The sequence below is a fragment of the Lipophrys pholis genome, assembly GCF_963383615.2.
Source record: "Lipophrys pholis genome assembly, chromosome: 9".
Taxonomy (NCBI): domain Eukaryota; kingdom Metazoa; phylum Chordata; class Actinopteri; order Blenniiformes; family Blenniidae; genus Lipophrys; species Lipophrys pholis.
The window spans coordinates 17,628,053-17,650,770 of NC_137639.1; the positions used below are offsets into that span (position 1 = coordinate 17,628,053).

The 22,718-nt window shown below is 43.5% G+C and overlaps 1 protein-coding gene across 2 annotated transcripts in view; it reads left to right on the plus strand.

Annotated features, from left to right (window-relative positions):
- Positions 1-12,515: 12,515 nt before the first annotated feature.
- The window catches only part of LOC308114768 (mannosyl-oligosaccharide 1,2-alpha-mannosidase IA), a 230,455-nt gene continuing 220,252 nt past the window's right edge, over positions 12,516-22,718 (plus strand). For both annotated transcript variants that reach the window (XM_080471912.1, XM_080471911.1), the window contains exon 1: positions 12,516-14,121. In XM_080471912.1, coding sequence (XP_080328038.1) covers positions 13,561-14,121 — 561 coding nt within the window. In that variant the 5' untranslated portion in view covers positions 12,516-13,560. The remainder of the gene's footprint in view (positions 14,122-22,718) is intronic.

The window sequence follows — 22,718 nt, forward strand, 5'->3', positions numbered from 1 at the left end:
TTTTTTTTTTTTTATTTGATATCACCATAAATAGAAGTCTAATATATTTAAGAAAGACAAAACAGTTGTATTAGAAGTTTATTATGTAACGTACAAACCCAGCTCTGAAAGATGTCGTGTGCACTCTCTCGGTGACTAATCTTTAGCTTTCAGCGTTCCACTGTAACGAGCAGTCAAACTAACAACCAGTAATAAAACTACGTCTGCTACTGTATCCTAGATTAAAGACCTACTTTATAACACACCACCGGCTCTGCGTCGTCATTAATGTTCTGTGTGATCCTGTGTAGACGCCGGCTTTGACCTAATAAAGGCCAGCGTCTTTGAATCAGTGCTACCTCCTGCGTGCATTTCAAATGATAACCCTTTCAAATCAAGACGAACTCAGCAGACACGCATCAGTACTTTTGGTTCCGACTCTTTATTTTCTCAAGTGAGAACAGCATTAGCATGGCTTGTTAGTGTAGTTAGAGGAGACTGCGATTTGTCCAACCTGTGGAATAAATTATCTTTCAACATCAGGCAGGAAGACTCATTTCTTGTTTGTCTGTTTTCATATATGCACTCTTTTATTCAAGGACTGCGCATGCTCCAACGATAAGAGATATTTGTTCCCTCTCCCAGGGCTGCGAGTCAAAAGGGACATCATTTCTTTTCTCGCAATGTGATTGGTCATCAATGTGAAGTGGGTAAGTGGGTGTGGTTAATGATGAAACATTACACTTCTTTTGACTCCGTTTCATCTCCAAGGAGTTCTGCACTGGCTTTTCTTGGGAACTATGAAAAATCCAAACTCACACAGAGTGTGTGTGTGTGTGTGTGTGTGTGTGTGTGTAGGGCTGCACCATATGCAGTATCTCAACCGTCTCATTAATAAAAAATTGATATTCCCAATATACATAATAGCCGAAGCTCGACTGAACTGCAACGGATCCTCGGTTTTCATGCACCCTGCCTTCATCAATCCGATTGGCCGATCAGGTTCAGCCCGGCTGCTCCAGACTCTGTCGACAACATAATCGTGTTTCACTTCATTATTATAACATCACATCGTAGCCGGTGGCGACAGGCCAAAAGCAAGAACGTAAATGCCCCCAAAAATTTTTTATTTATTTTTTAAATCTGGAAGATGTTAAAAACAACAAAGTCAACCTGCTGCTCCTCTTCTGAAGCGCTGCTGAAGGGAACTGCAGACGTGTGATGGAGAGAAACAAACACCAGGCAGATCGTCTGGTTAAATTCAGGTCGGAGAAGAGAAAAAGCACACAAAGGCATCGACAGTAAATACTTCAGTGTTTGTTCATCACAAATCAGATTGTGATCACCAACCTTCTATGGTTGTTAGTTACTGTATACATCATGGGAAATTGGTCTAAAACACTTATTTTGGACCACTTTGTCTGTTTGAATTCCTAATCTCCTCCTCCAGGCAGCCATATCCACCTCAGTTTGCTTTTTTTTTTTGTCTTTTTGTTTTTCATTCCTACTCCGGAGTTTGAAGTTCTGCCAAAAAAAAAAAAAAACAACCCTCTGTTTCAATCTCGTCTGGGCCAGAAGGGAAGTATTGTACGAGTCGTAATTAAAATAAAATCATCCGGCATTCAGAAGCAGTGTGAAAATTACACTGTCCCAAAAGTCACATGTAAAAAAAAAAAAAAAAAAAGGGATGAGTTTAGGAGACATTTTATAATTGGATCTTTTGTTGAGTCCAATAAATTGTGAATGAACTGTCTGCCTTGTTTGAGACGTAATGGCCGAGCTCAGCCTGGCACACTTTGCACGGCCAGAGAAAGAAGGGATGGCAGGGGAGAAGGATGAGACGCGTTCTTTATTCCGCTTCTCTTTCTGTGGGATGGAAAGAAAAAAAGAAATCCCAATGACTGTGTACTCTGTAACCAGCTCCGCTCCGCAAACACCGCGGGGATATTTTGGGAGAAATGGATCCGCTCTATTTATAAGATTGGCTCATTTCAGTTGTTGGCATTTGTTGCTTTCCCGTCATTTGTCTGCAGAGTCGCTGGGTCGGCGAGTCAATTTTACATCTGAGGAGGCTAATTTGAGACTCCAATTACTGCAACTGCTGTCAGATGAAAAATTGGTTGGCATTTAGCTGATACTCATCCCCAGGAATTAACAGCAAAAAAAAAAAAAAAAAAAAATGAGTGTTTAAATTCACAGATTACATTTAGTACAAGCAAACAATAGCTAAGCCTTCCTAAACGGATGATATCACTGATGCAAAGCAAACCGAAAGTTGTGTGACAATGACGGGATGTTATCTGGCCTGTGATTCACAGAGTCCACAGTTTAGGACGACGACAGACAGTTTATAGATAAATATCAAACTTTCTTTCAGTTTGAGGACGGAGTTGGAGCTGGTTCCAGATGACAGTCACACTAATGGGCAATTCAGAGATTGGCTGACCCTCCCTGGGCATGTACACTTTGGCTTCCTTCCACAATCCAAACACAGAGTACCTGGAGGATAAACCCATGCATGCACAGGGAGAACATGGCCTTAAAACACACTTAGTTTGAACTATAATCAGGGAAAAATTGCAATCGGAAATCACATTCCGTGAGCCTTGAATTGAATTGAGTTGGGCTTGTTTTGTTGTATTAAAAACTGTGTCTTGTGTTGCATTTGTGAAGTTTTCATCACTTCAGTTTAAATATATTCCACATTTCCTGCTGTCTTTGTACCTGTTTTCAAAGATTTAGATGCTTTAGCTGTTTATACTGTTTCGACTCGCATGTTTTTACTCATTATCTATTTTAGCAGTTTTACAAGTTTTCTTTCTTCTAACCTTTTTTTCTTCCATTTTCTTGTGGTTTTGCCATTTTAACAGTTTCACCTTTTTATGCCTTATTTCACTTTTACTTTTGTCATTACAGTTAATTTTCCTTTTTTAAAGCCCTTTCAAACCAAGACATCAGATTTTTGAAAATGCCTTTAGGACTACATGGCATAGGAAAAAAAACAAACAGATTGCTGGTCTCGCTCGCTAATCGGCTGCTGCCCTACTTTTGACTCCAGAAACAAGCAGCTCATTTTTTAAGTCCTAGATATTATGAGGCGACGACTCCATGAATCAGACTAATTTCTCCCCAAAAAACACAATAGAAGGTGCACTCGTGGTCCTGCTGGGCCAAAGCAACAAGTGGCTGATTAGAAAGCTTCCTGCACACTCATTGGATTCAGGTGTGTTGGAGCGAGAGAGAGAAAAAAAGAAAAAGATTAGAACAAGCAGGAAAGTGCTCCTCCAGGACCTGGATTTAACATCTGTGCCACCGATACTTAATAAGACTGAGATCTGGGGGATGTCAAGGCTGAACTAACACTGTAGGCTCATTGTTGTGCTCCTCTAAATCAGTCCTAAGTGTTTCTTGTCGAAGCCGATTGTCTTGCTGAAAGAAGCTTTCAACCGCCATGACGGATGCATGTCGCCTCCACCAACGACGTTGAGGTGAGTTTTATGTGTTGAGGTAACCTCTGAGGTAAACAGAGCTTAACATGAGTACGACCACCACATTCTGTTTTTTTTATCCACCACCCTGCGTGAAGCAGTCTCGGAGGAAATGTAATTAAGATTTGTTCCAACTTTATTTCTTCACTTTCCACTAAAAAGCAACACTTTAATGGACACAATGAGAAGCATTGCCGCTCTGACCACTTATATTGACGTCACACAAGAAAATACTGTGGTGTTCTGTCAAAAGAGGACATTTGGTCCCCTCTTCATGAACTCTGCTTATCTTGATGTGGCAGCAGAGCTTCATCGCAAACGTCAGGATCACTATAAGTGGCCGTGATCCCACAAGTCATTTCAGCAGTGGATTAAAGACACTCCCAAATGCCAGAGATTTAATAGCCGTCCCGCTGCTGCAAATTTACATGTGGAGTGTGAAATAAGCCTGAGAGCTTTTCTAATTGATCGGTCCGAGAGTTTGTCTCTGTTTTTGCTCTGGTTAAATCACTGTGTCTAATTTGTCTGTCAACCAGAGTCCCCCGTCATCGCTAAATTGTTCCTGTTTCGCACGAGGGCTCTTCTGTTTATTTCCTCCTGATGGCTCTTTAATGTTTAGAGTGGCTGTCCTTTTTACATGTAATGATGTTTGTCTGGGAAAGCGCGGCAGTCTGACCCCTCACTTAACCCCCACTGCACTGAGGAGCCAGAGAGTTTTGTTGTTGCTGGTCAGTTTTGGGTGTTTTTCAGTGCAGAATATATTCCAAAATGCTCTGGACTGTGGTGTGTGTTCACTGGACTTAAAGGTCAATTTCATGCCAATTTGAATGTGTGCAAATACAGCGGTACAGATTCGGCCTGCACTGCCCCGATCCACCAGCAGAGGTCACTGTGTCACCGTGGAATCACTCGAATGATTCTCTTTGCACCCCGAGAGCCCACCAGCATGTATAATCTGTGTGTTGAAGCGGGGATTCAGTCACTTTCTGTGGCTCCATTCCATCAGCTTAATGGTGTGTTTGCAATTTCATTCCCTCTCATTTACATGGCCCATATACCCCATCTAATGTATGGCTAATTGTTGTGTTTAGGCAGTTAAAAAAAAAAAACCCTGAGTCATCGCGCCCGTGTCCCTCACAAACAAATGTTCTGATTACCAGCTTCAGTGGCCCAGCTTTGAAAATATTTAGCTACACAACATGAAATGTTTTGATTATAAATCTGGTGGAGGAGGGTCACCGGAGGGGCCGCGTGCACGCACGCTCGCAGGCCGCCGCCACAGTTTGTTGTTTTGTTTTGTCTATAAAAGGAACAGACAAATATAACTGCAGAGAGGCAATAAGGCTGAGCTTATTGTTCCACTGATACTATTTGTGCTGATGGCTGATCTGAGCCGTGTCTCCATTCATGCTGGAGCTGCGATGCAGCATGACAGGCTGGACTAACTTCTTTTTAGAAAGAATCCTGATCATAATAAGTACACAGGAAGCACTGCGTGGCAATGTTTGCTGACAAGTCTATTTATTTGGGTATTGTTGTCAACTTCTGAAGTGTCTGTGTTGATGCTGCTTTGCGCATGTGATCCACATTTCACAAACAAATGTGTACTAATACTGAACAATGGCAGCCACAGCTGCTTTATTTAAATCAGGTGTCGAAATCTTTTTGAAGAAATACTTAAAGAGTAAAATGAGTATTTTTGTGCACATTTCCTGAATAATTTAAAGTGGCGTCAGAGTTTGCTTGTTCTTCCTGTACGTACAATACCACACGCACCTATTGAAGCTTCTAATAATATTACTTAATAGCAGGTGCACAGTTAAATAATATCAACTGTTTATGTCTTAAGATACTTGGTTGGCGAGGAAGGAATTTCTAGACACTTGTTGGGGGTGGGGGGTATAGAATATAAAATCTAAAGAAAACAGAGTTTTCCCGCACCGAGATAGTAACTTAATTCATACTCACCCTGAAACGTTTTCCTTTTTAAATTTGTTAAATATCTGATTTCGTATTTTTACACTTTTTTTTTTTGTACCAATTGTTAGGTACAGTTCGAGGCTTTTATCTAATAAGCTGTAATAAGTCTCTGGTGTCCTGATGCACCTGTAAACATAAATGTTGTATCATTTTAATACGTCTGCATTAGATCCATCCACCCTTCCGTCTTCAAAAACTGCCCATGCAGCTCGATGATTGTGGGTTGTTGAATCTGATCCCGGCCGAATTTGGGCAAAGACTGAATACACCAGCAAAAAAAACACACACACACACACACATTTACGCCAGTGTGCTTTTGAGTCACCAGTTTGGGAGGAAACCCAGGCACCCACAGGGAGAACATGCAAACGCCACACAGATGGGCAACCCCAAGACAAGAGTACTAATCCCTTCACCATATCGAATGACCATTTCTGTTGTGGTACCAAAAAGTGCAGTAAGTTTGCCAAACAATCCTCTGCTGTAACTGTGAGTTCAACAAACTGACTGAGTTCCGAGGATTCCTCAATCGCTCAGCCTCAAATGCCAGAGTCTCATCCTGTCTGGTGACCCAGAATTCATTAGAGTTTTAGATTGGAGCGTGTATCTACAGTATTTCCTGGCAGGGCTCGTAGATCTCCGGCATCACGCCGCAGAGTTAGCACCCCATCCCCCCCCCCCAAAAAAAATCGATCTTTGATATTTATTGCTCGACGTCAAGCACCCTGCCGAGACGCGATCTCCAGCGTCAGGAAATGCTTTGCAGCAGCGCTTAAAGAAACAAATAGCGGGCGCGGTGACATTATTAATCCGGACACATTGACACGGGCTGATACGTCTCTGCCTTCTGTGTGATGTATGAGAATGAGCAGAACACCGAGATGGACTTTTCCATTGGCATCTCGTTTGATGAATAAAACATCAAGGTGGGCCGGGACCGGATTGAATTCTTTGAATGCGAGCGGCTACAGCTGGCGGGACGTATCCCGGCGTGTGCAGAAAAGGTTTTAAAAGCAGTCAGCTGTTTTAGCCATGTCCTGCATACGTGTGGAGAAACGTCAATAACTCAGATTCCTGAAGCTTCAGTGATCTCACCCCGAACCGTTGGCAGACTGTCCATTTCTGCGGTTCCCCACTGCATCTGTCACCTGCTTGTAATCACGTGTCCACTAAAAGCTTAAAAGAGCCACAAAATCATGGCTTTGCACGGAAAAATGCATTCTGTTTGTGGAAATGCTTCCGCGGGCCCTTGTGATAACAAAGCCCAGCTGAGGCAGTCGTTCTTATTAACCACATGCAAACAACATCACACGCGGTGCCAGGTCTCTTCTCGTAAATTACGTTTGCACACGACTGATCTGTGTGTGTTTGACTGCGCGTGCAGGTTTTACTAATAAGTGGGACGCGAGGCCTGAAAAACCCCACTACAGTTTTTGGGGTCTTACCTTCCTTGTCGTGACCGAATGTTTGAATTCACAAGGTTAAAGATGTAGTTTCAGGGTTGAGTTTAAGGTTTCATGAAGGTCAGGCTTTGAGTTGAGGCTGGGGCGGGTAAGACTTAACTGTAATGGGCTATTAGAGGCTGTGGTATTTGTGGGTAACACCTCACTCCCAAGGATCTACAAAGAGGTAATTTGTAATAATCCTCACTGTGGGGAATAACTCTGTTTTAACCCACATGAACATTCTTATTGTCTTTTTGATAACAAAAATCTAGTCCTCGAACAGAGAATAATCCAATTTTGAGTTGAAGCCCCTCTTTATGGCAAGACTGGGGTTAAGGTTGTAGGTAATTCTAAAATAAATAAATAAATTGATAACGAAGGTTCGGAAATGCATGCATGTGTCCAGTGCTGCATTACAGAGTCTGCAATCTCGACAAATGACACTGAAAACACCACCCAGACTGCTGCAGTTACTTTTTAAAAATGAGAGCGCATGCAAAGTATCCAGGAAATGGCCTCTGTGGGAGCAATTTACCTGTATATATCATTTATTTCATTTTTTGGGAGAAAATGGTCTGTGCACTGGTTTCACCCTGAGCTGTTGCCTGTAGTAAGACAGCACTGCCTTGCCCATCTATCGCGGTGATAAACTATGCTGTCAGTGGCCGGCGCAGCTTCATGCAAGCTCAATGACTGGACTCATGTATAACTTGGCCTTTTGAGAAACACTGGCTTGATGTGTCTATTAAAGCTGTTTTTTTCCACAAAGGTCAGTAATTCCTCTTTTTCCCCTTCTAATCAGCATACATCTTTGACTACTGCAAATATATTAATTGCTCTGATAATTGAATACTGCAGATTGTTCATCTTTTTTTAGTTAAGTCTGGATGATGCAAAGCTAAAAAATCCAACTTTTGCAGATCTTTAATGTTTCAACTTTTAAGATCACGTCTGATTATCTTTGCCTTTTTGCCTCTCCTACAGTTTACTATGAACACCATTTACTCTATTTGTTTTACTCCAGTACCTTACATCTTTGCTGACAAATTGTAAACTGGACACAACACTATGACTGATTATTGTGTACCTCCTTCTTTTGCAGATAAATCCGCTCTGACATGTTGAGGAAGGAAGTCCACTGGCCCTTTAAGTGTGCTGTGTATTCTACACCAATATATTAACAGTTTTTTGTCCAGCACATCCCACAGATGCTCCATCGTATTGAAATCAGAAGACTTTGGAGGACGTGTCGACACTTTAAACTGGTTGCTGTGTTTCCTCAAACTGCTCCTGAACCGTTTTCTTCTGCGTGGACGGGTACATTGTCCTGCTGTAAGAGGCTGCTACCATCAGGGAATACAATATTCATGAAAAAAGAAAATAAGTAATTTATCAGGACCTGGCTATTATGATCATTGCTCTGTGATCCGGTTCTAATCTTCACATTGTTGGTGTTCTCTGGGTAAAGGCAGGGATCTGCAGGACTCATGAGTAACAAACTGTGATCTCTCTATCCGAACCAGCGTTCTGTCACAGCAGTTTGAGCTCCAGTAGCTCATCAGTTGGATCGGATCACGTGGAAAAGCCTTCATTACCGACTCTCATTGATGAGCTTTGGCTTCTCGTGACTCCATGGTTCGGCTCAACACTTCTTCCTTCTTGAGCCTCAGTTTTGGAGATGCTTGACATGTTTATGACTCTTGACACCCCAAGTTTTACTACAAAATGTTAATTTCCGGACCAATACACGGTATCATTCACTTCACCTGTCCGAGGTCATAATGTTGTGGCTGATCGGTGTACCTCACAGTCTCCCAGTTGGCCGCAGTGTGCGGGAGCACATGGCGCGATAAAACTCATCTCACGTTTCAAGCTTCATCTCACACAGACACTGAGCCATCACAGAGTCCCTCGCTCTGACTACAAACTGTCCTTTTGTCAGCGATGAAGACCAAAGAATACTTCATAGATTTACCTGCTCTCAGAGGAAGCGCTGTAGGCTGGGGGGAGGGGGAGGAGGAGGGGGAGGGGGAGGGGGGGATTCAACAGTTCAGTAGTCGTTCTCTCCTGTCTGTTCTGAAAATTTCAGACACGCAGAGGTCAGATTCCATTAGGCCTGCAGTGAACGATGACTTAACAGTGGAAACGTGGGGTCAAGCGCTGCACAAATTACCTCGAAAATTAGCTGGTGCCGCCATACGCACCCGACAAAGACAGAGCCCCGAGACTTCATGTGTCAGATGTTAATAAGTGCTTTTTCCTTCTGCAGGCTTTCCCAGGTAATGTTAAAATTCTGGTCCAGCTTTTTTTTTTTTTTTGCCTGTGAGGAAGAAAAACATCCACTTTTATATTTGGAAGAAGACATTTTTCCAGGAGCAGAGAAAGAAATGTGTGAAGACGAAGTTATGGACTTGTTTAGAGGTCATGAGGCACTATCAGAGTTTTCTAAATGCATTGACTTGAAAACATCGGGGCAAGTTTTGGACAGCAGGGTGGAGGTAGATAGCATGTGCTGCAGGTGCTGGACTTTAATTGATTTCCAATTAAAGACCAATATTGAAACCAATCAGGCCTTTTGTTTTCTCATCCCTGCTGTCGGGGGCATTAGCCGAATACTGCTGTGCAGGCTCTTCAGTAATAGCCGACTCATTTGGCCATCTATCCTACTTAATCCCGAGAAAAGACTGTGTTTACAGTTCAGCCCCGATCTTGCTTGTGTAAACATAAAGTAAACACACTTTGTGACCTTTACTGACCACTTGGGAGGAAACACAACTCATGATGAGAGATTCAGACTCCAGCTGCATGCATGCAATACAAACTCCAAGTAAAATGTATAAATCTTTAACCGCAACAAGCAGTTTGTGTTCAATCTAGCAGCTTTTATCAGAGCTTGTGAACGACACTCCACAGCCCTCCATGAAAAGACTTTCATCATATCCTATGACCACAAATACACCTTACTGGATCACAATGTTTTTTGTTTTTTTTTCAAGGTTTTAATGTCTTGTGTGCAGTCATGAGGAAACAAAGTTAAAAAGAACAAACAAAAACAAACTTGAATAGTAAAACTGCCATAAAACCGGTCCCACGAGTGAAATGAACCAGACAACTGGCACAAGATGGTTTAAAAGTATCCAGAACGTCTATGTAGGGTTAAAACATTGTAATCATTGGCGTTTTATAGCTTTATCGATCACATATCTGGATTCTTTAGTCTGTTGGTGCTGAGATGAACAATAGCTTTTCTAAACAGGAAAATATTCCGAACCCTGGCAACAATTTATTTTTTTAGGTATGATGCAGGAATAATATGAACAAATTGTGGACATGAAAACGTCAAAAAAAAAATAAAAAATCAATGCACATCACTGCTGGCTTGCAGAGAGCTTTTTTTTTTTTTTTTTTTTAATGATCCTTTCGTGACATAATTTAAATCGGCTTGGTAGAAGAGGTGGAGACGTGAAAGGTCTGGGATATGTGTATGTTGGCTTGGAGTTATCTCTGAAGGAGCAGTAAGGTTAATGGCAAATTACAGCATGGATCAGAAAGGCACAAAAATATTCCCATTACAAGATGTGAAAACAATGAAGGAATGCATGAGCGCACAGGTGTCAAAGTCATTTCAGTTCAGGAGCCACACGGAGTGCAATCTGTTCTCAGGTTGACAGGTAAAACCAGAAAAGGTTTGACATAATTAAAATTCCAAATGCTTTGCTTTCCCTTTGGTTTATAGTAAAAAAAAAAAAATAGGAGTTGACCTTTTCAAAGGAAATGATGTGCTATTTTAATATTATGCCATTTTGAATTACAGCATTCCATTGCCACATTTAATTAAACATCCTAAAATACCATTTCTGCAGGATCACGCATGCATTCACAAAATTCAATCATCCTACTGTTTCTTCACTAGTGATAATGTAGCTGGATTTCACTGCTGCATCACTGATTTCTTGGTTTGAGTCTCTGGGTTTTCAGTTCCGTCCACCTTTCTGACTAAAACGCTGAGATTCCCCCTGGATACATTAAGAATAGAAATTATTTTTGTTGAACAGAATTACAATAGTAATGTTTCATTCATGATTTTTTTTTATTCTCGACATGGTCATTTCCGCGTGCCGGATTGGACCTTTTGACAAGCTTGTTTTGACTCGCAGGTGTTTGACACCTCTGAATCAGATGTAAATGAAATGCCTGAGTGCAATCATCAACCTGGTGTGTATTTGCATCCTGGACATAGTAGCAGACAACATGCATCATCTCTGGTAAGCAAAGGCAAAAACTCAATAACCCCATGATGTATTTAAGTGATATAATAGTTGGAAAAAGTATGCAGGTTTTAGGTAAATGTAGGCTGAAGTACATATTGGTTCCTTCAAACTTATATTTTTCTATGACGGGGCTTAAACGCCAAATTACCACATGGATCAAACAGACAGTGGTTGTACTGTAAAAAACATTTTGTTTTCTCAAAGTTTCTTCTTCAGAAGGTCAGAAAACATGCATCTGGGGCTAAATGATGACACCAGTGTTGAGTATGCATGATTGTCTGTCTCTGTTTGCCCTGTGAGTGACTGGTCACCCTTCCAGTTTCTACCCACTGACAGGTGGGTCCAGCCTGCAAGTTTTAACGGAAGACAGAGGGACCAACTGATGGGACATACTGCTGCTGTAATACATTCCTTTTGGGCACATTTTATTCATTGTTATATTGTTAATATATTCCATAGTAGAGTGTTTATCTTTTCTGTTACTTTTAGATTTTGCTTCTTTTACCTCACTGCTGCCATTACAATATGCATTTTTCCTGTGTGGGATGAATACAGTACAATCTAATCTGAACTAATCCAAAACCAACCATTTTACAAAAACAAACCAAATGGCAAATAAGGAATGCACTGGATTGGAAACCCTTAAGGAAACTGGTGGGTTCCTGCATAAACCAGATTCATTAGTGGGAATCAAAGGGGTCAGACATAGTTTGGACCACTAGGAACTCTCATTCCAAACTGCAAACATCACTGTCCTTGACTTGTAAAGATAACAAAAACTCAGAGACAAGTGATAAAACCACAAGAAGTATTTCTAATGATCTGATGGAAGTCGCCCCCCCCCCCCCCCCCCCCCTTTCTTTCTCGAAGCTAAACTTAGAATGTAAACTCTTGGACCAGGTGTAATTGTAAACTAAGCGAAATTGAACCGTGGAAGGAGGACTTGACCCTGGAATGAGACAGATGAGGCGCTAATCATTGGCACTTCATGATTGCATGCTGGGTCGCTGCTGAGACATCTGTAGCAGAGATGTCGATCCTCTCCAGCTTTCCCAGGATTAAACGAGCCTCTCTTTCACTGCGTGTGTGAGTGTGCGGTTCCCTATAACGCGGAGAGCCATTCAGACCTCTCTCCCTTTGTCCAAATGGCTCAAAACGGCTTAACTGTGTTTTGATAAGCCGCTGTGAATATCCATCAAGAAATCCGAGCAGCCCACTGGATTGCTGAGCGGCGGAGCGTTTCGTATCTCCCCCTCCTCCTCTCGCTCTCCTCCTCACCCTGCCTGCACTATATGTTACATTTCCAGCCCGCTCCTCTCGCTTTTTACGCAAGCGGACGTCCACGGCACAGCGACACTAGTGCGCACTAGGAGAGAGAGAGAGAGAGAGAGAGAGAGAGGGAGGATCGGCGCGGACGACAGCGGCGGCGGCGGGTACCGGAGCGACGACGCGGCGTCCGTCTTTTGTTGGAAACCGGCGGACTGGACGGTGGATTTGTTTATTTAACGGATTTGGATCGGGGGCGAGTATAACTTCGCATGGGACAAAAACCCGCCTTCTTTCATGTCATCCAGCGATTTGTTTCGCCCGGCGTGTTGACGCCAGTGGAGAGGGAGAGAGAGAGCCAGAGAGAGGTAGAGAAAGAGAGAGACCGAGGAGCGCAATTGACAGATCGGCGACATGAATATACGCGCGTTTCCGTCCGCCAGCTGTACCGGGTAGATGCACAACACCACCGGAGTGGCGGGGGGGTGCAGGACGTGATTTTGTGGAGAGCTTTGCGATGCAGCAGCAGCGTGGGTCTGTGTGAAAGAGAGAGAGAGAGAGAGAGACGAGGAGGAGGAAGATGCTCTGCTGTTCGCCGGAGGTTTTGCGCCGCAGGGCAGCGTGTTATTGACGATCTGCACGTTGCGCAATAATGCATCGACTCGCAACTTTGTTCACACGCTGCGAGACGTTTCGTGGCTAAAATAAAAAGTGCATTTATTTCGTCAACCCTTTTACCCTTGAATAGAGCTTCAGTATAAAAGAACGCCAGTGCCGTTTATGTCTCACCCCCCTTGTGCCGCTTCATGGTTTTTTACACGTTGAGATCCTGCTGCTGATGCCAGTGATGATAATTAAAAAAAAAAAAAACAACCTCTGGCGTTGTGTTGGCAGATGATTGGTGATTTGCAGATGTAGGCAGGCCCAGACCGTCGCTGTATGCAGATCCGATCGATGGCCAGATAAAGAGCTCTGCCGGGGCTGTGTGCGCTCCTCTGCAAAGTGTCACTTGGGGTGTGTTTTAAGTTCCGCATATTTAGTTGTTGTTTTTCTTATCACAAGCCTGAAGGCAAGCAGAGAGGCAGCAGAGAACAGACACATCGCAAGGAATCGTCTCAAAGAAAAGTTTCAATGGTTTTCCGAAAGTTGCCCGGTGTGTCGGCATCGGGCATGGGTCTGCGCCTGTCCCAGAAGTTCGTCTTTCTGCTCTTCCTCTCCGGCTTGGTCACGCTGTGTTTCGGGGCCCTCTTCTTTCTGCCGGACTCGGTCCGACTCAAGCGCATTTTCTTGTCCAAGACGGAGATCCAGCCGGTGACAGTCGGCTCCGGGTCCGAGAACGATGTCCGGGAGCACCTGAAGAGACCCAAGGAGCAGGAGCATCCGCGGGGCATCACCCCGGCCAAGGGAGACGGCAGCGCGGCGAAAGTGAAGGGTCTGAGCCGGAAACCCTCCGGTTCTCACGAGGCCACCGAGGAGCGGCTATCCTTGGGCAAAGCGCAGGAGGACCTGATTCTGTCCAGGTCCAAGCCGGAGTCCGCCTCGGAGAGAGCGACCTCCTCCAACCACCACGCCAGCTCGGATACTTTCAGTTACCACAAGTTCAAGAGGTGCCTGTTGAAAGCCCCTCTGGGGAGGGACGGCGGTAAACCGAGCGACCCCCAGACTAACGAGCGCCGGGAGAAAGTCAAAGAGGTAAGGAGCCTGAAAGGGGCATCAGCTGGATGATTGTTATGAATGTTGCTGTGCTGGAGCCTGCAGGGTGACCCGATGGGGACCAGGAACAGTGAAAGAGAGACCTGATCGATCAGCATGGCAGATCATCAGATTTTATTATTATTATTATTATTATTATTATTGTTGTTTCTTTTGCTTCATAGAGTAAATGTCTTTTTAATCCTGTCAAAACACAGCAGATAAATGCCAGTCTGCTTAAGACCAACATAAAATAAGTCTTTCATGAAAGATGTAATTACATTTCCAATGCTGAATGTGGCTGACAATACAGACGCTCTCTGTATAGCAGCAGGGGGACTTCTGTTTGCAGAGCTGCTGTCAAACTGAACAAAATAAATCCCCTTTCATTCATATCTGTTCTCTATATTTAGCCAGTATCTTTGACCTTACTTGATGAACTCCTGTTGGAGTTTTTCCAATAAAGACAGAGAACAGTATTGAAGACCAGGCATGACTTATATTGTTTTTGCTCTTTATTTTCCCTTCAAATATAAACAGCAGACATCCCACATCAACATTATTATATATACACATTCTATATATCCAGATAAATGTCAAAGAGACAGAAGACAACAGAAATAAAACATACATATATCTATCGTGAAATAACTGCTTTAGGAGGTTTTGAGTGCAGCTATGAAGAGGTAATTACTTCATCATTGGGGATGAGAGGCTTTGCATGGAGTTGATAAACTGCTGCCACTTTTTTTTAAGAATGACTAATATTGTTATTTCTAAAGGTAGACTGTTCACCTTTGTTTGCCAGAGCTTGATTAATAGTGAGACATCAGATTTCCATTATAATGCATGTCTTATTTATTTATTTATTTATAATAAAATCTCTGTTAGTTTAATAAAGTCCGATTGTATTTTGAGTGGAGACGTTCCTGGATTGGGTCTTTTTTTTTGTTGCCGTTGATGTGAATCAGAAGAAAACATTACTTAAATGATGAGGATGATGCCGTTTCCCAGCAGATGTTTAGGTAACCTTTCATAAAACGGAACAAATGCAGGGTAAAACTGTGACACATTAGATTTATTCAAACTGTAACGGCAACAAATTAAGCCACAAGTGCAACAACAGTTCCAGACTTTACATGGAAGACCTGCCTGATTTGAAAGAGGATTTATGCTTTTCACTCCCATGTGGATGAGGAGTAGCCCCTCGGAAAAGCTCCGCTTCTTAAAGATCCACTTATATCCTGTTGAATTCAAGCGTTAAGTCACATTCTGTTTGGTCATTCTCAATGATTATGCTTTTAGCTGTAGCACCTCCTCCACCTCCTTCACACAATCATCTGCAAGTGATATGACTGCGCAGTGAGTCTTTGGCCAGGAGCTCTTCAAGCTGTGTGCCAGCCTTTGTTGAGCCCTGTGGGTCCAATAAGGGCTCCAGAGTGGGAGCGTCTGTAGATCACACATCTGTACCCACTCAAGGCGAGTGAGGCTTTGGAGGGGGAGAATGAGAGGAGGGGGAGAATGAGAGGAGTGCGTGGTGGTGGTGGTGGTGGTAGTGGGGAATACAGTCATCGGCCAGCGTGTACAGATGGGTTTCAGCCTTGGCATGTGACACAGACGTGTCATGTTGTCACTCGCGCTCGGGGTGTCACCCTCTCGCGCTGCTCTCATGTTTTTCGTAGCTGGAGGTGATGTGCTGCGTGATGACCGAGGTGTCAGAGGATGGAGCGTTATTCGCCCTCGTGCACCGAGCTCTCACTGACTCATGGCGTCTCCTTTTGATGCTCTCTCAAGTGAATGTCAGTGTGACTTTGCCTTCCTGGTCTGCCCAGCTGAGTTTTTACAAAATCCATGTCTTGGTGGTGTCACAGTCATGCAGGGAGACGTTATTACCACCACGCCCTTCTTGTTGCACGATATTAATTGGAAGCTAAGTTAAGGCGTGCTCGCATGCACTGCATTGCTCCTTGTTAGTGTGCATTTGCCGAAGTGTGTTTGTGTGATTTTGTGTTGTTATTGCTGCAGTTACAACCTTCCTGAGCCCGCTGGCAGTGTGGCAGACAGCTTCTCTTTGTCCTGCAGGCTTATTTTTACGCTGCCAGTGCAGGCTGACACACAGTGAACCTCTGCTTTGTTCGGGTTTACAGCTGTAGAACCAAAAGGTAACCGTAATATAACGGTTTCTGTAAGCGCTCTGATATATGTTTCTGTCGTCAGTCTCTGAGCTCATGTTGTGGTCCACAGACAGAGCAGCTCTGTGAATGCAGTCTATTTTTTTTCCAGCGTAATGGAATGCAGAAAGAGGGTATTCCCCTCCCAAAGCCAACAAAAAAGGGTCTAGCCATCCCACAGAGTGCTTCAATGCCCAAACTGTGAATGGGCATCGTTTTTCTCAACTGCCAACAACAAGAAAGCAGACTCCCCACCTTCTTCCTCTCTGTGTACGTCCAATGCCAAGAGAGGGTGAAACCAGGGACAATGACTGCCTGATCACACATCACAAATGTTTAAAGGCACCCCATCCATGAGTGGGGACCCTCACAATCCCAGCAAAATGCTGCCAAAGTCACTAAGTTGCTCTGTACCTATTCCAGAAACTTCCCGCTCGTAGATCTTCCTCTTCCAAAAGTTCTCAGCAGGATGATGAGAATGGAGAGTCATGCAACCTCCCGTTTGTTAATCTCTGATGTTGTGGCTCCCTGAGCTGGTTGCGTGGCTACGCTTCTGCCTCACCGGGCCCGACATGAGAAGTCGTGCAGCTTGGATTGCTCCACAAAAAGGTGCAGCCAGATCAACAGGAGGGTTTCCTTTTCTTTATTCTGTGCACATTCTGTTGCTTTGCCTTTTTGTATTACTCGGGCTGAGAGTGCAGTAAAAAAAAAAGTGTTATATGGAGAGGAACACATCCAAAGAAACAAAACAGTAGAGCCGAGAGGACACACAAGAGAGAGCGAGAGAGACACGGGGAGCTGTGTAGCTCCGCGGGCCGAAGCTCAGTCACAGAACGAAGCCTCATCTGTCTCCTCTGTTGTTCTCTGCAACGTCACATACATCAAAAAGCAAAGTGTGCATTTAAAGGAGCTCCTTGTGAAATCAGAAATTTTCTTTTCCCCTTCGTCGTATGAATATTTACCAGAGATATGCCGGTGCAGTTGAATCAAAGCCTTTTCATGGGGAAATTGGAAGATATTCCACAGCGTGGCCTGTAACCTATGATGAAAGGGATGAAGGCGACGCGGAGAGATGAGGGGGCTGACAGTGTCGCAGTGAAGGGACAGACTCATTGTACAAAGCCTTTCGTGACAGATCTTCTGGCAGAGCAACACGCAATGATCATTATAAAGGTATAAAGTTAACGCCCCACTAACAACATACAAACTAAATCTTTCAAGTATTTTTAATTGTTTTCAGTATGATATCAGGTTAATTAGATAAAATAATGATAAAATACCAAAAACATCTGAAATTATGAAATGTTCAAACTTTTTTGACATCCTCTGTTATTGTTTATATTGTCTATAAGCAGAAATTGTTAACAATGAGACGGAAGTATTTCAGTTTAGGTCTAACAAATCTAAATGATCTCGAACAACATGGCTTCTATTGTTAATTTTTTTAAGATGCTCTCTACTGGTTTGCAGCCTGTGTCAGATACTCTCACTGTGGACACATGTGTACATGCACATGTTGAATCGTCCAGCGGGACTGTTGTGACGGTTCATCCTGTTTGAGATCCACCTGTATCGCCATGATGACTAACAACAATCAAACAACCACGTCTGTTCCGTTTTAAAGCAGATCCATTTAATGGTCAGCTGGCTGTGGCTGCTCATGGAATCCACACGGTGACGAGGATTATCTCTGGATAATAGACTCCCCTTTGCACGCCATGCACCCATCGCTATTTATAGGAAAGACTTTAGGACACAAGAGAAATTCAGCCTGTTAAAAAAAAAAAAAAAAACGAACAGGAAAAAAGTGCACAGTGGTGATAAGACAGTTTCGTTAAACTGTCCATCAGTGTGCTGGTTTACCAGAATGGAACCTCTTCTCCTTTCTTCAACCTCCAAATGAACAGCACTGAAAATAGGCAAAAGATGTGGAATACAAAAGAAAAACACAAACTATACAAAAAAAACACAAACATAATAAATAGATAAAGCTATAATATATAAGGTAGACGTCATCATGGTTGTGCAACCACAGACAATCTGAGATTATTTTCTGTGTAACAAAATTGAGTTCCTCTGAGCTACGGTTATTAACAGTTGCTCACAACCAGTCGAAATGCAGCATTCATAGTGATGCCACATATCCTCAAATATTTGATGTTGGTAAAGTGAGTACAGTTTTTTTTTTTTTGGGTTGTTGTTTAAAAGTATGATTTGGCTCTGGTATAGCGGCTCTGAGCTGCCTCATTACCCAAGCACACACAGAGACACACAAACCGAACACAAAGCCTCCGAAATGGGTGCGCTTGCTGCCGGACCTGAAATCCCCTTATAGCAGTAATGACCAGTGAGCTGGGTGACAGTCTGAATAAAATGTTGCCGTTAAGCTGGCGCCTCCTGGCCGGCTCCAAACGCCGTGACCTCCCTGCACCCCTCGTTCCCCTGCTGTCTCCTGCTACGAATCAGGTGTGCCAAGCAGCCTTCGGTCTGAGCCAGGAAAATGGCCGCCCGCTGAGCGAGAAGAAAGAAACGGAAGATGAACAAAGTCCCAAGAAAAGGCTTACACTTTGCCTGTGTTCCCACAGAGCTGGAACTGTGGTGCATTTCCTCTCCTCTGTGGATGCTGTGCAAATGTCAGCGGCTGGTGTTTGGGAATCTGAGACCGCGGCTGTCTTTGGCTTTGTTTATGTAGGGGAGTGAGCCGCCGGGCCCCTCTGGGTATTGATATATTGTCCAAGTCACTGGCATCTGAGGCAGATAATATCAACCTGTCGGTGCTGCTGGACATTGATGTGGACTTTCTCTGCTACATAAGATGGGAACAGACCCTTTGGTATATTTTCTTTGTAGACATCTTACACATCCCGTCTGGTTACATCCAGTCATTGTTATAACAGATCAACCCCCCTTTGTTGTTAAGCTTATGAGCAGCGAACAATGCATGAGGAGCGGGGAGATAGAGGACTAATTACTTTAAAGTAAAGCAGTAAATATCCTCACAGGGTCAGTTCTTGTCACGTTTGAGCTTTATGCTTACGAGAGTGACATTATATCTTAGTTTATTGCAGCCTGAGGTAAAATATATCAACGATAGGAAAGTAAAGGCTTTATTGGCGTCGCAAGCCTAAATAAACGGATAGACGTTGCATGTAAAAACACCTTTTATAAAGGCAGTTCAGTGTGACTTATCTGCTCAACGGTGTGAGTATACTTTTAGGATTCATAGCTTAGTACATTTTCATGTTTCCAGTGTTGCGCAGAAAAAACAACGTGTTCCAATTTTGTCTGTTGATAAAACAAAACTGTAACTGCTGCAGGTGGAGTTACAGTCTGTAGATCCTGTATGAAACCGTCATAAAAACAAGTGGTTGTTTAAGGAAACTGCAAGCAAAGTGATGCAAAGTGCAACATTTACCACATCAAACACAGTGGATCACATTTAATTTTGTGCTTGTTGGGGCTTGGCGGTCAATTTATTCGCTCCACGGCAAACATAAAGCAACCCAACATGGGGACGATATTGTTTAGCAGACTGTTCTCGTATAAATAGGACTTTGATTTGAATCCTGTTTGCACTTGATTCCACTTACGGTGTTGTTCTTAGTTGATCACGTGGAGAAAGCACACAATCCAATATCATCGTGACCTGTTTGTGATGGTGACGCAGTCCATATCTTTTATACCAATCTGTTCAACTCAGGGTCACAGAGGGCTGGAGCTGATCCATGTTGACTTTGGCAAATGCAGAACAGGATAGGTTGCCAGTCCATCTCGGAGCAAATAGACAAATAATCGTCCTCACGCATCGCTCACATTCCCACCTAAAGGCCAATTAATCTCAAATGCATGTTATTTGCAGTGTTGGAAACCAGAGAAAACACACGCACACATATTAGAGAACATGCAAACTCCACGCAGTAGGGGAGAGTCTGGGAAAGGCAGCCGTTACAGCAATGTTTGGCCCTGGAGCTAATATTTGGGTTTTTAATTATATCTCCTGTGTTGTCCCAATATAAATGCCATTTTGTGTCACATGTCAACACTTTTAAAAGTCACACCCTTTATTAGAGTGTTTTTATATCCCGGTGCTGGTGACAGCTGTGTCCAGAGGCTTTGTGTTTTCAGGTCGTCCGTTCTATAGTTACGAGGGTGATACATCAGGATTGCCTAGAGGATTTTTTTCATTAAATCCGACATGGATGATCACGTGTACTCAGGGATGAACTGATTAGATTGTGCTGGTTGAAGGTCACTGTGTCCTCAAACATGTTAGTGGCCTCTGTTTTTGACCAAACGTCACACAGACGTGTTGATGGATGATGTTATAATGTGATGGCGTTTTATATCCATCAAGGTCAAAGGTCAGCTTCACAGTAGCGGCGTAATGTCGCTGACAAACCGTAACTCAGGAGCAGGAGGAGACCGTGTTCATACGGGGAGGAGTAATGATTTTGTGACACCAAACCTGGAAACCTTGGGACTGTTTATCGTCACTGTTGCCCCGTTGAAGATGTTTCTGTCTGAATGTTAGGATACGAAGCCTTCGCCACATATGATCAGATGCTGTTGGGTTTGTTTACAGAGGCACGCGCCTGTTCTAGTTAACCGCCATTGTGGTTTAATGTGAATGCTGTTCGGTAGGGAAGTAGTTTCAAACGGTGCTTGTAGACAGCATGATTTTATCTTTTCATATAACCTCGAGGGCTCGTTTTGATCATCTTTTTTTTATTCCTCCACCTCGTTCTTAAATGCAAGTAGCTCATGCTCATCAATCTCTGTGCTGAAATGTCTGTTTTAATGCTTATATTGAACTTACTCACATTTATTTATAAGGTGAGCTTCACTCATCCATATTCAGAGACTCTTAACGCTTTATCCACATTAGGGTTGCTGGGAGCGAGAGCCAACTCTGGCTTAAACTGGCTAAGAGCAGGGTAGTCCCTGGATACACCGGTCCATCACAGCGAATCACAAACACAAATTCACTCCTGAGTTCAATTTAGAGACGCTGACTTATGTGGCTTGGTGTCTCACATGTGCACATGTCTTAAAACACATGTCTTAGGGCTGTGGGAGGAAACCGAAAGCCATCTATCCATTTTCTAAACTGCTTTATCCAACTCGGGGGTCACCGGGGACTGCAGCTTATCCCAGCAAACTATGGGGGGGAAAAAAGATATTTGGAGTCAACATCCCCTCAAATGCGTGAGTTCCTGGAGAATACACCCGGCACACACACACAGAGAATATGCAAACCGCACACAGAAAGGCACTCAGTCCTGTAACTGAAGCGGTGAAGCTCGCTCTCAAGCATTTTGAGGCATTCACTTCCCTTCACTTGTTGACTCCACATGACCCCTTTACCTCAACGTTTGCTTTCCAAAGCAGAAATCTTCAATGTGCTGGTTGTTGCATTTCTACAGATCCCACTTCCACGCTTGAACAATTTAATGCTGATGTGGTGATGACCAGTAAAAGAAAAAAAAAAAAACATGCTTCCCGAAACCTATGTTTTATATAAAACAGTTATTTCTTCTCACGTTATCTTCTTTAAGCTCAGGCTAACCCCTTGTCTGCATGGACGTTGTTTGAGTCAATTTAGAACAGATTTTAATGACTGTAAAGTCTGAATGGTGTCTCTTCAGGAAGTGTGCTTTGTAGAATAATAGCAAGAAAGAGGCACATCGGGTAAAAACTTTAGAGCAGAAAAGCGTATTTTTCTGTGGGTGATACAGGCTGATTAAGCTCTACAATGCCAGGTCTTTTCCCCGAGGCCATCACTGCAGGAAGCAAGTGACCGGGTGAACGGGAGAGAGGAAAAGGAAGGATGTGAGGGAAAAAGGGGAGATGTTCGCCAACATCCTTCTGCATTCGATGCAGTTTTTCCTCCCTGCATTTTCTTTGTGATGGGGGCCCTAGCTTCGGGGGTAGTTTCTCTGTTGAGGCATGCTTTTCAGTGAGGTGTTTATGTATGTTTGTGTGTGTTTCTATGCATATCTCCTGTGCAGTAGCATGCACACATAACCCTTTGTAGGTAGTTATGATATGCACATAGGCTCCTATATGCAGCCACCTGTACTTTGGTGTGTGTGTGTGTGTGTGTGTGTGTGTGTGTGTGTGTGTGTGTGTGTGTGTGTGTGTGTGTGTGTGTGTGTGTGTGTGTGTGTGTGTGTGTGTGTGTGTGTGTGTGTGTGTGTGTGTGTGTGTGTGTGTGTGTGTGTGTGTGTGTGTGTGTGTGTGTGTGTGTGTGTGTGTGTGTGTGTGTGTGTGTGTGTGTTGGTGTGGGTTACAGGCAGAAGTAGAGGATTAGATCACATCTTGAAGGAATAAAATCCCTCGAGTGCCCTTCTCTCCTGAGAGGCCAGTCAGGTTCCTTCTGTTCATGCAGGATTTAACAATTGAAGGGTTTATGGATGTAATCTGCAT